The 16,424-nt window shown below is 37.7% G+C and overlaps 1 protein-coding gene across 7 annotated transcripts in view; it reads right to left on the bottom strand.

Annotated features, from left to right (window-relative positions):
* Positions 1-16,424, bottom strand: part of BCAS3 (BCAS3 microtubule associated cell migration factor) — a 593,075-nt gene that overhangs the window by 254,607 nt on the left and 322,044 nt on the right. For all 7 annotated transcript variants that reach the window (XM_078064169.1, XM_078064164.1, XM_078064176.1 and 4 more), the window contains 3 exons: positions 14,285-14,385; positions 11,595-11,791; positions 6,492-6,589 (listed from right to left, as the gene is read on the bottom strand). In XM_078064169.1, the coding sequence (XP_077920295.1) occupies positions 6,492-6,589; positions 11,595-11,791; positions 14,285-14,385 (396 nt within the window). The remainder of the gene's footprint in view (positions 1-6,491; positions 6,590-11,594; positions 11,792-14,284; positions 14,386-16,424) is intronic.

Genomic DNA, 16,424 nt, shown 5'->3' with positions numbered 1-16,424 from the left:
GGAACTTTCTGGGATGATGGAAATATTCTAATTTGTTCTGAGTAGTGATATATACAGGTATAAAAACACATCAAGTTGTATGATTAAGATATGTACATTTCTGCTATATGTAAATTATACCCTCCTTAACTTAAAAAAATTCTTCAAAGGTGATCCAAAGTACACATTGATCGATTTTTCAACCTGAAAAGGGCTTTGAAAATAATCTACTTCAATTCCTTCATTTCTTATGGGAAGAAAGCCTTGGGTTTCGAAGTAATTTACCAAACAGGTAATTATAGGCAGAGTTGAGACTAGAACCAAAGATCCATAAGTTACTAGTCTCTATTCTTTCCACGACACCAACTTTCCAAAACAAGACTTTTCCAGGGAACAATTATTTTCCCTTCGATTATTTGCTTTAGCTTTTCTCTGACAGTTTTCAACAATATCCAGGGGGCTATCATGAGCTCTGGTTCCGACTAGTTGCCCGGGTGAGGTCCCAGGCTGCTTTTTAATTGCTCACTGGGCTTACATATTCAATGGAGAGAGACTCTTTTGTTTCTTTCTAAGTTTATAGATGGCACCTATAAGCATAAGCCTCTCAGGCTCTTGGACACAATTTAAAATAGTGCGGCACTAACAGTTTGACACTAATGTCACTAAGACTAATGGAATTCCCGGTTCAGACTTAAACAAATTCTAATACTGCCCCCAATATTGTCCCTCTGCCACCACGGTCTCAGGCAACAGACTACATAAACAGTCGGCCTTGTATTAAAGATATAGTAATAAAGGTACAAAAAAGAGAAGTTCGGTCCTTTGGCCAAAAGCCCCTTGTAAATATGTGGTACCCCAGTATATCAACAGTGGGGAGAATTCCATCAATTCCTTCTCAAAATGCTTAGGAAAGACTTAAAGTCATGTCAAGGACTTGGTGCTTGCAATAGGGAAAGCAAAGGCGAGGTTTTAGTTGACACAAAGATTTATTCAAAGAAGCAATGTGTCATCAGAAAAAAGCTTTCCCAACAGCTTCTTCTACTTCTGTTTACAGTTTCTTCATCTTCAAGTGGGGCAATCTTTTTTTTTTCTTAATTGTGCTGAGCTAAAATTTTCCACATTGTTAACTTGAATTTCATCCTCTAACATCCTATAAATATTAGAAGAATGAGAGGAGTATTTAAACCAGAAGGAGAGGGATGTGGCCGATCACCTTCCTCATGGGCAAAATCAGGTCTTTTCCCTATACTCTTAATCTCTAACACTTATTTTTGATACTATACAGACAAGTAGGTGTTCATTAGATTAAAGTTGAAATAATTCATAAATGTCCTCTCTTCTAATAAAAAAAAACCAATATTAACATCTGAGTTTGAATATTTGCTAACTGTTTCAAGTGGAAATAGTGTCAAAGTAAAATTACTGACCTCCTTTTTCCCCTCTGAGGGACTGTTCACAGGTCACGACTAAGCCTTCTTTTAATTTCGCCCTCATCCATAATCCTCTTACTGATCCCACACAGGCTTTGAATACTCAAGGTACAAGTATGCCTGGGCTTTTCGTCACCTTATAATCACAAAGAATATCTGGAAGTCTACTAAATGAAAACCACATCACGTATTCAAAGAAATACTCAAAATTTCTAAAGAACTTGATATCCTTTATATCTGAGAATTATTTTAAGGAATAACGAACACATCCCTGCCCAAAAAAGTGAAACAGTTTTTTGCACAGGGAACCCTAAATTCTTTTTACAAATGCAGAGAAGACCGGATGGGTAGGAAACATCGCTTGTTGAAAGTTTCAGCCAAATGTTCAAGGCCATGATTACAAGGTCATGGTTCTCTCGTTCAACTCTAGCTTTTAAAATCATGGCGCTAAGTAGCCTCACCATTGGATGACTAAACGGTGTTTCTTACAAATCTCTTTGTTTCTTACCACCAGCATCTCTTGTGTCTCTGATGGCTGTAAGACAGTGACTAAGTCTTTCTGCCTCAGATTGGAATGACAACTGTAGATACAGTGAAATATAATCCTTAGGGATATTCTTCCCCCAGCACTTCAGAAAAATCTCTGTAAAATAAAAGCATGCCTCTGTATGAACATCTCTCCAGCAGAGATTTGACTTAAATAATCTCCTTGTTCCCTACCCAATCATACTTCTTTAATAAGTATTATTTTGTTTTTTTAAATGTCCGATGCACCAAATGCCAAATACATAAAGGAGGCATAAATGATCATTAAAAATCAGTCAAAGCAGGCATAAATGATCATTAGAAAATGAATCAAATCAAACCTGTTTGGGTTTTTAAGTGTCTCATTTTCTTCAGTAAACAAATGATTTTGATAATGGGAAAAACTAGGTGCTGAAAAATATCTCCGGGATTAACGAATTTCTTAGAAATTATTTAGATTACTTCAACTGTACAACTAAAATAATATTTATCTTGAGTCAAGAACAACAACAAATACCAGGTCTGGAATTCTGTCCCTATTTATAGAAATGTTTATTGTAACACTAATTCCTGATTTATCAAAGCCTGCTCTAAAGGATAAGAACTCATTTTACGTAACTGTCACAATTTTCCTTCTCCTACTATCATCTTCCATAGGAATGTACATAAATGCTGCCCCCACCACTTCCAATAACGTTTTCAATGTTACAATGTTTACTCTAGTAGAGTTTGACAAAGATGTCTGCTCTCTGCATGAGTCAGGCATAAGTCTGTCTTTCAATCTCAGTTGCTTTGAGTTCTTTCTTGGTAAACATCAATTTCCATAGTAAAACCACAAACCAGGAGAAACAAACTTAGGATGAACTAGATCTTTCTAGGCTTTCTGTCTGGATGACTCAAAAGCGACCTTAGAGTTGTTATTAAGTTACCCAACAGGTACAGCTCACAAGTCTGGGAACAAGAGGATCAGTCACCAAGGTGGGAAACAAAGTTTGAATGGAGCATGGACAGCTATCTTTCTACTTTCTCTTCAGAGGTCCTACACATTTATCAAAAGGACACATGTTAAAGAACAAACAATGGGAAGAAATTCTTAGATACCTAACCAAAAGGAATGTACAGAGAAAAAAAGTATTTTGTCTAGAAATGTTATCTATGATTCAGAGACACTGATGTTAATGAAAAATGGAATGGTTCCTTCAAATCTCCTTTGTTCCGGGTAGCCTGTGTATAAGGGTAAAATCCTATAAAGTATCTTTCCAGAATGGTCTTCTTCTTAGTCAAGAAGGGAACATCTCATAATTATCTAAACTCAAAATTTTAGGTAGGATAGTACCCTTTTGAATCACCAAAGGTCAGATGTTATGGGAATGACATCCACTTAGAAAGCAGTTATAGATCTGCCAGTCTAAATACACATATTTATAAAGAGACAGTAAGATGTTGGTTCATAGGTATCTAAAGGCATAGGATTTATGTCATGCCTAAATCACTGAAGTCAATAAGTAAAAACATACATATTTTAGTAAATGTTCTTCTATGTGAAGGAGTGAAGAACAGATATACTAGATGATCAAGAAATTATAATAACAAAATTTCTTAGCAAAAGTGGTACAAGGCTCTGCTGATCTCTTTTAGCTTCAACAGAATAACACTGCCAGCTAAATATATAGATATCTAAAACATAACAGGCTGGCCCAAGGTATAAATAAAATATTTTCATTTTGAACACTGTTAAACTGTCAAACAATTTACTCACATCACATTAAATTTCGAAATTCTATGCCTCTGAAAAGTAATCACATGAAAAGTAATTATACCATCACTAGTTTAGACAGGACAAGAGCTGTCACTGGAACAGAAGGACGGTTATAAAATGTGCCACAGGAACAATTAAAAAGGCAATACACTGAGTTGTATTGCGTGAAGGTAAGACAAAGCAATGAAGCCCAATAAGAGGAGGGACCACAGTAGTCGTATCTCGAAGCAAAAGCAATCAAAACGCCAGAAAAGCATCTTCGCCATATGCAGCTGACTCCAACGCATGGGTCATAATCAGAGAAGCACTTCCTGGGTCACGAGCACTTGTACAGATTTATTAGACTCTTCTTAATCGAAGAATCTAAAGCAGAATTTTCCCATTATTAACTTCTTTTTATAAGGAACCCAAACCATTTAGTCTCTGATCTTCCTAAATAGCAACAGAAAAGTCTGTTACAACAGTGGTCCTATCAGATAAAGTAGATTAAGTTTCCCCAACAAAACATTATTCACTCACTTAAAAAAATGCGTTTAACAAAAGGGATCCAAACCATTGGAGAAGTAGAGAATTATTCGTAACAGTCCAATTCCTCATCTATAGGGTTTCTTTAGCTCAAAGTTAGAGAGAGCAGCACACATATTTCATTGTTCTGTCTCAAAGGAACTATGGCTTTCTGGAATGAAAATAGGCTTAGAAAAATAACAACAGCTTAGTCACCAAGAAGTCCTTTCTCTACTCAAAAGATTAGTACTTTCGGGCAGAGGCTCACAGTTGTAGAACAATATCCTAGGATCTCCTACAATGTGTCTCTGATGCAAATGTAAGTAAATCAAGGGCAAAGATCTACTTCCTTTTTCAAGCATCAATTTAAAAACTCTTCTCCCGGGCGCCTGGGTGGCTCAGTTGGTTAAGCGACTGCCTTCGGCTCAGGTCATGATCCTGGAGTCCCGGGATCGAGTCCCGCATCGGGCTCCCTGCTCGGCAGGGAGTCTGCTTCTCCCTCTGACCCTCCTCCCTCTCATGCTCTCTGTCTCTCATTCTCTCTCTCGCAAATAAATAAATAAAATCTTTAAAAAAAATAAAAATAAAAAATAAAAATAAAAAATAAAAAAATAAAAAAAAATAAAAACTCTTCTCCCAGCAGATTTAAGTCAAATGACAGTTGCCAATAGCTCAATGAAACTCCTCTCTGTGGCATGAGATGTAACTTTACAAAGAGCTAAAATTGAGATAGTGCTACATGATAAATATGGAGTATTACCTCAGAGCAGAGTGCTGAATATGGCAACTTCTAATAACACCAATAACTGCTTTAGGGACATGTGTTTCACTTGACTGGGCGTCACTTGACTCTAAAACATTCATAATATGGCAGTTTAAGAATGTTAAAAAAAACCCCAACAAAGGCTACTACTATAATCTTGAATCAAATACTTTAGGTTACAATACATCGCTTCCAGGATTCACGATGGTTAAATGGTAATTCCAGATGAGCAGGATCTGTTAGCATTCTCAGATTGAAACTATCAAAAAGATTTATTGTTTAAGTCTCCCATCTCAATATTTTTCAATGCAGGGAAGCAAGGATAAAGACTTCACACATTTCTGTGCTTGTTTCCAAGGGACGAACCATGGTTGCCAAGAGAAAGCAGAGGGACAAGTATGAGCTTTCTAAAGTAAGAGTCTACATTAAAAATGAAGGCACAGCCCTCGATGTGGACAGGTAAATCAGACACCAGGTACAATCCACTGACAAAAAAATCAGAAAGCTAAGAAAACGTACAAAACCGTTTAGCTTTCAAACTTCAAAACACATCCAGACACAGAATCAGAAACAGAAGCTTTGGTCTTTTAAAAGTGACCTTCACAAATCAGTTTTGTGTTTGTTTCCATTTTCTTTCACAGTTTAAGCCTCAATCAAATCAGCGGTCTCTGGGGATTTTGAAATTGCTATAGATTAAAATCCTCTCTGACTCAACTGTTTGACTAATGCCAAGTATTTAATAATTCTACTCATAAGAGACTTTTTCTTGATGAAACCCTGCTGTATGCTCTCTTCAGATGCTCTGCAGCTACACCATAACAGAAAGCATCACTGTCCTTATTTTATCAATACATGTAGAGATGAAAAATGTATTACTATAAACAGGTCTATGATTTGGCAGACGTGGCAGAAAACAGTTTGACAATACTAATGTAGCAACTATCACCTACAGAGGCAAAGATCTACTCCCAGGTACTAATGATACATATTCATGGCTTGGTTCCAAGGAGAGGAGGTTAATAACTGTGATAGATAGACTAAAGTTAAGTTAATGAATTTCTAAACTTTATGCTTTCAATAATAAAACCATTTAAGCTACAGCATTTGGACTCTCTACTTCCACAGATCAGGCATTTTGATACTCAACAGGTTGAGTAAATTGAATCCATATATTGTATTTACGTTCTCTGTCAAGGTTGCTTCTCCACATTTGAGAGATCAAAGGCAAAACAGTCATCAACCCTGTAGCCTTCAATACTGTGTTCATTACATTTAATCAAGTGCCAACCCCATCGCATCATTCACAACCTTAACAATATTTAAATGCATGGCATTGTTTAGCAACAAATGTCGGCACGGTACTGTTTTAACAAACACATACACATATGCATGCACAGCATGCACGCACATCCCAAAACAAACAAACAAACAAAAAGAGGAAGGCAAAAAATATCATTCTCTCCATTGCGCAGGAAAAGAAATTGAAAATGCACAGAACTATCCAGCACACATTTTGGAGGTGGTTTTCTACCTGAGGCAGCATCAATCACGGTGGAAATTCCCCTTCGATCAGAAACTGGACGGGATGACCCTGGCATGCTGACTGGGTCAGAGCGGACCGGCTGGATCCTGCAAGGCAATTTAATTTAATTCACATATGTTACCGGCATCAAAACTGTCGCGTGCTACAACAGACCTTAAATCAGGAATGCTGGATTAGGCCAATCCATTAAAGAACCATTCATTCTAAAACAAGACAAAGACGGGAACTGCAGTCCCTAATTCTTGCACAAAGCTAACGCACTGCAAACATTCCCTACACTCCAGACTTCTTCTCCTCTTTGTAAATTACTCAATAGATTTTAAGTAAGGGGTTGAAAAATTGACATTAATTGAAAGGGATAAATTTAGTAGAACGGGAAAGGAAACAAAATACTTTATACCAAAACCTTTGACATTTCCAAGGGACAGATCTGAAGAGTTTTGATACTCTTCAAATTGACAAATAGCACCATAGCTAGTAAAACCTGCCATAAAAGGCAGCATATACTAGATACAAAATCTTGAGGAACTCCCTTACAATCCTGAATGAAAGTTACTTTATATATGACAAGAAGCATAGGAAAACAAAGCTGTGCTGGAATGTGGTGGCCACAGGTTTAGCTACTAGGATCACTATTATCTAACTGAGTTACCTCCATAAAATTACCAATTAGCATGTAAGAATCAATTAGAGTCTCAGCAAAACTGCAATTTACTACATATAATTTCAAGTTGCTTAGGAATGATAAATCTATAAATGCCAAGAGTCTCTCTCCAGCTGTATTAGATAAATACTATTAACATAAAAAAATCTGTATGACTAGAAAATCTGAGACCCCCATACAACTTAGAGGAAAAAAGACCTGTTATAGCAATATAAGCATGCATTTTTGGTAATTCATTCATTCAATGAGTATTTGCTGAATATTAAACATGTGTCAGTATTATTCTAGGGACAGGCAGAAACAAAACATGAACTAGAAGGTCTATGTGTGGATATGTGGTCTAGCACATGGACATTCATGACTGATGCAAAAGAAAAGGGTGAAAATGAGTGAAACAGGCAATTAAAGCTCAGAATGAGAAAACGGGGTAATGAATACATGGTCCACAGCAGACTGGGAAGATCTTATGGAGGTGGAATAGGAATTGGATATGTATGCAGTAATAGGATATGTATATATGCAGAGGAGCAAGAAGTGTTCCTTAAGCATAGAATGAAACAAGCAGACCCTTGGATTGGTAACTAAGCCTGACAAATGCAGGGCAGCTTGAGGAGCATGATTTGGCTGAAGCATAGAGTTCCCAGTGGATCCTGGTGGGCGAGAAGAGGTTGATGAACGCCATGGGACAGATTATAGAAGCCTGAAATGCCAAGAATAGACTGCAGAAAAAGAGTAGTTCCTGAAAGCATGGTTTAAATGTTTGTGTATTTGTTGTGTGAAAAAAAGAACCAGGAGGTAGGTGAAGGACAATGCATTTGATCCAGCGCTGGAAGCCTAAAGTACTGAGAACAAAGACTCTCGTCGCTGCTATTGCGGACATCACAGACATCACGTACCACCTAATCTTTGTTCTACCCCAGCTGATTTTGCTACACCAGTCATGGTAATCCCATCAGCTCATGGCAGAGATTAATTAGCTCCAGGATGGGTAGGCCTAAGCAAATTTGGGCCAGTGAGAAAAGAGGAGCTGTTTATTTGAAATGTCTGGAGAAGATGTTTTCTGGTTCTTAACAGAAATAAGAAGCTAGACAGTTAGATATGGTCAGTTCATCCAAACTAAAGCCCCCTCCCGGTCTAAACAACTTAAGTGAACTAATAAATTTCCTATTATTAATTCAATCTCTATCACGGTTTCTGAATAATCCAGAGTTGTGGGTGAGGTGAAACAAGGCTGGCCATGAATGGATGTGTTGAAGCTGGCAACAGATACACGAGGGCTTATCCTATTATTTTCTTTAACTTTAAATATGTTTATATATGTGTGAAATTTTTCCATAATAAAAATGACAAAAATAAAAACAAACTGGTAGAGGTGATGGAAATGTTCTGGAATTGGATAGTGGGGATACTGCCCAACATAGTGAATATACTAAAAACTGGCTGAATTATACAGTGAATTTTATGTTAGGTGAATTATGGATCACTGAAAAAAAAATAACATGAATAAGGTCTGAGGATCAAATGAATAACACAATTACTATGGTTGATGACACTGTACTACATAACTGAAATTCAATGAAAGAGCCTCACTAAAATAATCACAACACATATATACTAAATATGTGAGCTGATGGATGTGTTAAGTAACTAGATGAAAAAATAAAATAATAAAGTAAAAGGAGCTAATCTTGAGTAGAAAACTAGACTTCGTATCTTAGCTTCTTTTACATGATCTCTTTCTCAGATCTAAAAATAAATATTTCATTGACCTTTTTTACAGTTTAAATCCCTGCTCCAAGTAAGGAGCTGCCATGAGTTTAGGCCATCCCTGATTCCCTTATGGACATGACAGTCAACTCTATACCTGCCTGCTCCCCCCTTAGGTTAGGATATAGGGAGGCAGAATATCACAGCACCACATCATTCTTAGTGATATCTTATGGAGTACAGGACAGGGTACCAGGTGTAAAGGGTCAGCTGAATCAAAAACATCTAAATAAAGTTTTTTTTTTACAGTTTGAAGGAGAAAGTAAGGCTAACAGCCATAGTACCATTGTACATAAGCCTAAAGAAATGTAGACGAAATAGAGGTGAAGCACTCAGAGCAATAGGAAAACAGGAATGAAGAGAATATAAATAGCTGGATTTCTAATTGGATGCTGGGCAGGAAATGGTACTAAAGAGGCCACTATAATTCAAATGATGTAAGTCAAATCTGAATTTCCCATCAAAACCGTGTTCTAATGGAAGTTAAGGTTTTAACCAAGGGCCTATATGCTCTGATTTTTAAATATAAATTACAAGATAATCAAAACAAATGTATAAGCCTGTGACCCCCAATAAAGGTATCTAAAGTTTAGATGTATCCAATAAACAGGACAATATTTGGGGCGCCTGGGTGGCTCATTCAGTAAGCATCTGACTCTTGGTCTCAGCCCAGGTCTTGATCTTGGGGTCGTGAGTTCAGGCCCCATGCTGGGTGTGGAGCCTATTTAAAAAATAAAAAACAAAAAAGGACAATATTCTAATCAAATATATACAGTTTAAAATCATTTAAATGACAAATACTGGGAATGCTTTAGCATAAGAAAAAGGAAAGCCCCTGAGGAACATTCTAGAATGAATTTAGGACAATAGCTGTCTGAAGAAGCAAGTTAGAGAGCTCTTAGATGAAGGGCTATGTCTGAAGTAAAGAGTCATTAAGCAAGCTGGAGGTCACAAAGCAAAGGAACAGAGCCGCATATATAGGAGACTAGAGATATCCTCCAAAGAAGAGGGACAAGGGCTTATTATAGTACCAGGTGACAGTCATCAGAGGAAAAAAAGAAAAAAGGATCTTGTGAATAGTTCAATAAAGAGAATAAACATAGTTTTATGGGTTGTCTATTTTAAATGCCTTATTATTAACATCTGAGTACCCAAATGACTTATAAACATGAATGACTACACGCTGAATCATTAAGTTGAGGACTGACAACTTCCTGAAAATGGACTATCGACACCAGATTACATTTTACAGTTGGTACCAGTGAAAACTGGTCTAGTACTCAGTATTGTCACTATTGCCTGACATCTTGGGGGGAAAGTTCCACTTCTGAAAACCTGGAAGACATGCTATGTTTAAAAAAAAAAAAAGAAAAGCAAAAATGTATGGAAGAAATAAAGTACAAAGCAAACAAATAAAAAATTAAGACACTGGAAAAGGTATTATAGGAGACATCTTCCATTACATGAATTACTTTTTTATTTTTAAAGCAAGCTCTACACCCTCTGTGCAGTTGAACTCACGACCCCGAGATCAGGAGTCCCATGCTCTACCAACTGAGCCAGCCAGGCACCCCATGAATTACTCTTAAGGAAGAAACATCTAGGCCTAATCTACCTCTGCAACAGCTTTTGCATTGTTAGACAAACAGATACTGACAAAAAGATATATAAAAATATATTTCCAATATATAATTGGGACACATTTTTCCATAATTTTTAAAGAGATGTAAGAAAAAGGTCTATTTTAGATTCAAGTAAGATACATTACAGAATTTTTTATAAGAGAAGACAAGGAAAGGGAGATTACAGGGGCGCCTGGGTGGCTCAGTTGTTAAGCGTCTGCCTTCAGCTCAGGTCATGGTCCCAGGGTCCTGGGATCGAGCCCCACGTCAGGCTCCCTGCTCGGCGGGAAGCCTGCTTCTCCCTCTGTCTCTGCCCCTGCTTGTGTTCCCTCTCTCACTGTCTCTCTGTCAAATAAATAAAATCTTTAAAAAAAAAAAAAAAAAGGGAGATTACACTGCATTAGACTCAGCCTTTCATTGTTATACCAGAATGTGTCAGGGCTGGATGTAACAAATTAAACTGGTAAGCAAACCTGAGACTACAAAAGTCAAAAAGTTCTCAGCTGCATTAGAAAAAAATCTTTAATAATAAAAAGCATATTCTGTAAACCTTGTACTATGATTCTTACAAGTGAGGGTCAGAGAATATATATGATGATTATATATATATGATAAACTATAAGTGAATTTATATCAATTCTTTCTCATCCAAAAACTTTTTAAAGCCTAAAAGAAGGAATAAGCAGGATCTAGACGAAGGTTAGTCGAAAGATGAAGTGTCAGTAAGATCAGGAAAGGAGGGCACCCTCAGACTTTAAGCAGTTATAAATATGAGGAAAGCAGCATAAAATGAGATTTTTTTTTAAAAATGCACTGAATATTAGATTTGGGGAAATACAATCTGAAACACAAATATTTATTGAATGTAAGGAGATCCCACATAAGACCCCCAGCAGTAATAATGAATCACAAGCTACAGTGGATGTATTTTGCACCATAAAACTGTGCCAAAAGGGAAAATGTCAATATTAGCTAAGATGCTCATTAAAAATGCATATATTAATCTAGTCAAATCACTCCCTAGTTCTTATTTCTTACCTGAGACTGTTGAGATCAAGATCATCTGTATCAAAATCCAAAAGGGGCTGTGGAGTATCACTTGGACCGTGAGACTGCAACACAGATGAACTGGATGATATGACTGTGGTTTGGCCTGAGGGATGGATGGTTTTGAACTGGAACTGGGGACCCATCCACAGACGTCTGTGGGGTCCAGTGTGTGTTACAATTTCTACCTGGAACAGATTACGAATCATGATTTAAATGTCTTATGACCTCCTTTGAAGAGCCTTTCGTGATCCCCCCCATCCTGTCTCCGAACACCCTCCAAGCCCATCTTAACCAAGTAGGAGAGGTACGGGGCATCCACAATCAAAAGGCAATGAGAGTCACAGCCTAGATAGACATTCTCTACATCCCTCCACTGATTTTTACCAAAATAAACAAAAAATTCATTGTGTGTGTGTGTGTATGTATTTATATGGGTGTGAGCATGCACATGCACACACATACACACAGTCCACACATATACAACATGAAAGTCAAAGAGTAAAAGGACCAGTTGCCTGCCTCATATAACTAGCATCAACTCCCTAGGGACTACGTTTTTTCATTCTAGACAGTACTTACCACTTTGTGGGCATGCACTGAATACTACACCTATCAATCCACAGATTAAAAGTAATTCCTTCACGGAGGATCAAGCTCATGACAAACTTGAAGTTGTTCTTAAACTATCCAAGGAAAAGAAAAGGTCTGAAATAATTTTCAACACCCAAAGCCAGTTTCTTTCCAGTAAATATTCCATAATATTTACTATGCTACCCTCAAAATCCCCCCAAGTCAACTTTTAAATGAAGAGAGTATTATATACTTTCTCTCAGACTAGATTTGTCTTCAAAACACCATTATTTAATTAGGACGTTTCCTCCACTACCATGAACATTGACACAGGTATTTTAAGTGCTGCAAAACAGTAATACTAAAAGGTTTATGAATTTCATGCTCTATAGAGGGGATAGGGAATGGTGCCAATATTAAAGACTTTAAAGACAGAGCAGAGAGTAGAGGATACAGAATGAAACCTGAAGATAAACATATCATATGATTTTATACATGAGCAACTTGATGAGGAGACTAAATATGCAAACGTTTGGTGAAAGACTACCTCTCGAAGTCTTTAACTGCTGCATCCACGTCTGCATATACACTTTACGGAACTGACTTCCCATGTGCCTTAGTTTTGCCCTGAGTTCTTTCATATTTAATCACATTTCTCTGATTGCGGTGATTAATTCTTAACAAAACACAACTGAAAAGGTTCGCAGAGTGCAGCTCTGTGTTTGGCAAGTCCTAAAGGGCAAAAGCATCATGGTCTTGGAACAACATTCGCATTCCCACTAATCACAGGGCAAAAAATACTCAGATTTAGGACAGCGATTTCTGATTCAAGTAGCTGTATCCTGCAATGTAAATTAGGCCACAGATAAAGCATTCTGTGTATTTTAAGCTCAGAACCATCCGTGTCACAGAGCCGAGAGGTAAACAGATGCCAATACAGTTTCACTGAGGCAATGACCAGATGTTCCTATTCACTCTCCTAGTGTGTGCAGTACAAACATATTGTCTATACTTTCACACTGACAGCACACATTACCCCTTCTTCTAACTGAAAAGTTGAAGTGAAGGACAGTGGTTTCTTTGCCAGCATTTTTTTTTTCTCTTTACTTTACCATGGTATCCTCAAGAAAGGAGGCACCTCCACAGACCAGGAATCGAAGCATGGACCCTCCTTCAAGGAGCTTCCCGTGAGTGCTTTAGGTGTAATGAAACGTATGTCACCTACACACAATTTGATGCTCCGGCTTCCAGATTCCCTTTAGTTTGTCAGGCTACCCTCCCCGAGAAAGCAGGGAAACTGCACGAACCTCCACGGAGGCACCTGTCTGATGAAAGCCGCTTGGATTGGTAATCTGAGACAGGTCATTAACTTCACCAAGTGATGTCAGACTTGAGGCAGACATAACAGCATTTGTAATGAAGTCATTCGTAATCTCATCATTTTGAAATGTGCCCAAGTATCTTTTATTTCAAAGCCCTTGCGATGAAGACAGCCTCACCTGGCAAGGGGAGGAAGGGTCAGCTGGAGCTGTCACAGGCCTGGCTGAGGGACCACGGGAGGCAGCAGGACGGGAGCCGAGGAAAGGAACCCAGCTGGGCACAATCAGGACGTGTGCAGAGTAGAAGGCTGACCTCTTCTAATCCAAGTATGGGCCCAATCTTCAGAAAATGTTGGCTCCACAAAACATAGCCCACATATTGTTGAAAGGCTTCATGGTTTCAACAAGGCCAATTCTCATTTTAATCCAAACAGTCCATCTAAAACCCAAAGGTTCTAAGGGATATACATGGATTGTTTGAAAGCTATGCATATTTTATGCCCTCTGTATGAAAGCTAATGTACACACACACACACACACACACACACACACACACGTGTACAATACATATAAAATATATGTATATGTATCCTTGCAGCAGTATTTATAAGAAATTCTTCATATGGCAAGACAACTGATTAATTCTTGGTGATCCCACAAAGAGTTCCCAATTCTGCCCATTTTCTTCTAAGGAAAATAATTTTTAAGTTTTTAGAATTGAAGAATAAACACAGACAATGGATTTCTGTTTTCTTTCACTTTAATAGGCCAAACATTTTAGAGTTTTACCTGAGAAAGCCATTCTTCATCTTCCTGTCCACTGTGGTCAGAAGCTAAACTGTCATAGGACCCATGCCGAGTAATGGGCCCCGGACTTCCAGGGGGAGCCACTGTAGGAGAAAGAAAACATATTTAAACAACTTTAACCCATGCTGTGGAAAAATTCACGTGGTTGCAACCATCCTGGACACTGTGTTGAATTTTAACATAAAATATGATGTTTAATGCACAAAGGCGATTCAAATAATTAAGGAACAAGAAAGGCTGAATTTTTTTTTTTTTTAAAGATTTTATTTATTTGACAGAGAGAGACACAGTGGTAGAGGGAACACAAGCAAGGGGAGTGGGAGAAGGAGAAGCAGGCTCCCCACCGAGCAGAGAGCCCAATGCGGGGCTTGATCCCAGGACCCTGAGATCATGACCTGAGCCGAAGGCAGACGCTCAACGACTGAGCCACCCAGGCGCCCCGAAAGGCTGAATTTCTTAGGAGTAAGAAAGATCTCCAATTAAGAGTACACTTTAAAAAGTATCTACAGGAATTTCGTCATGACAGATATCAGTGTAAAAGAAATAAACAACCAGCTGCACCTTTAGCAGCACGAGTACAGTAAGGAGCAGTGGCAATTCCATGACACATGCTCGGGATTCAGGACATGTCAATCATCTCCAATTAACAAAGAAATTAATTTGACGCAGTTCCTATAATTTGGGGAGGAATTTTTATTAAAACAAACGTCAAGATTCTTTGAGAGTCTATTTAGTAGTTTCACATCAATTAAAAGGCATAAATATGCATTTTTAACGTAAAACACTTCTAGTTTCTGAAACATTTCATTTATCCAAAGAAATATTTCATTTTCTTGGATACTTCAGTAGTTTCCCCAATTCTTAAGCGGTAGAATATAGTCTTAAAACACAAAGAAAAAAAATACAAGAGCCTATTTTCTTATACAAGGAAGAACCTTTGCTTAGTCAAAGCAATAAAATTATTCAACAAACGTCTATTGAGTTCCTACTATAAACCAAATATTATCCCAATAAAAACTTAGCCTCTTCTTTTTAAAGTCCCATAGTATTTATTTGCTTATTTTTATTATAAAATAGACTTTATTTTTTGGAATACTTTTTCTTTAAGACTTTATTTGAGAGAGAGTAAGAGAGAGAACACAGAGGGAGAGGGAGAAGCAGACTCCCCACTGAGCACAGAGCCTGACACAGGGCTTGATCCCAGGACCCTGGGATCATGATCTGAGCCAAAGGCAGACGCTTAACTGACTGAGCCACCCAGGCGCCCCAAATATTTGGAATACTTTTAAGTTCACAGCAAAACTGAGCAGAAGACACAATGATTTCTCATATACTCTCTGCCTCTATCTGTGATTTTAATACCAAGAGAAATAAAGCAGTGAAGTACTGGGGGAAGTAGAAAAAAAAGGCAAAAAAAAGGAGGAAGTATGTGAGTATTAAAAAAAGAATACAAAAGAATGAGAAACAGAAAATCCTCTCATAATTTCCATCACCCAGAGATTTGTCTGTATGCATCTACATGTGCTACATTTGTTAGGCTACATTCCCAAAAATGAAATAAAAGGATATGAACATATTTAAATCTCCTAATGCTGATTAGGAGTTATACAGGTGTATAGTTCCTTCCCGAGCTGTGACTGAGAATATTGCCAGACAAGGTATTCCGAAGAACTAAATCTGAGTGAAACCGATTCAAATCAAGTAGACAGAGGCGAAGAACCTAGGGCAAGATTTTAAAGGATGCGTGCTCAAAAAAAACCTAACTTAACTGCTGGCGGAGGAGAAGTGGTACCTAAGCCATCAATTACCATTCAGAAGGGGGTAAACGGTATTAAAGTGTTAAGATTTGCAGTGGTGAAAATGATTAGCCACTATTTTTTCAAAATCATAGTTCTACTTTGACAGGCATGCTGGCATTTGGCACAAAACACCAGTGATCACCGAAGGAAAACATGTAATTTCTTATGATTCTGAATGATTATCATGAAGAAAAGAGTATCATAATAATTATCTCATTAATATTTAAGCATCCTCTTGGGAATAATTTTGGTGTATATTGCAAAACTGTTAAGTAAATTTATGTTTGCAGAAGGCTGAGTTGTTCCTAAGCCATTTGTTATCT

Source organism: Halichoerus grypus, chromosome 2 (assembly GCF_964656455.1).
Source record: "Halichoerus grypus chromosome 2, mHalGry1.hap1.1, whole genome shotgun sequence".
Lineage (NCBI taxonomy): Eukaryota > Metazoa > Chordata > Mammalia > Carnivora > Phocidae > Halichoerus > Halichoerus grypus.
Note: the sequence above shows the minus strand (reverse complement) of the source record. Positions and strands in the feature narration are given on the sequence as shown.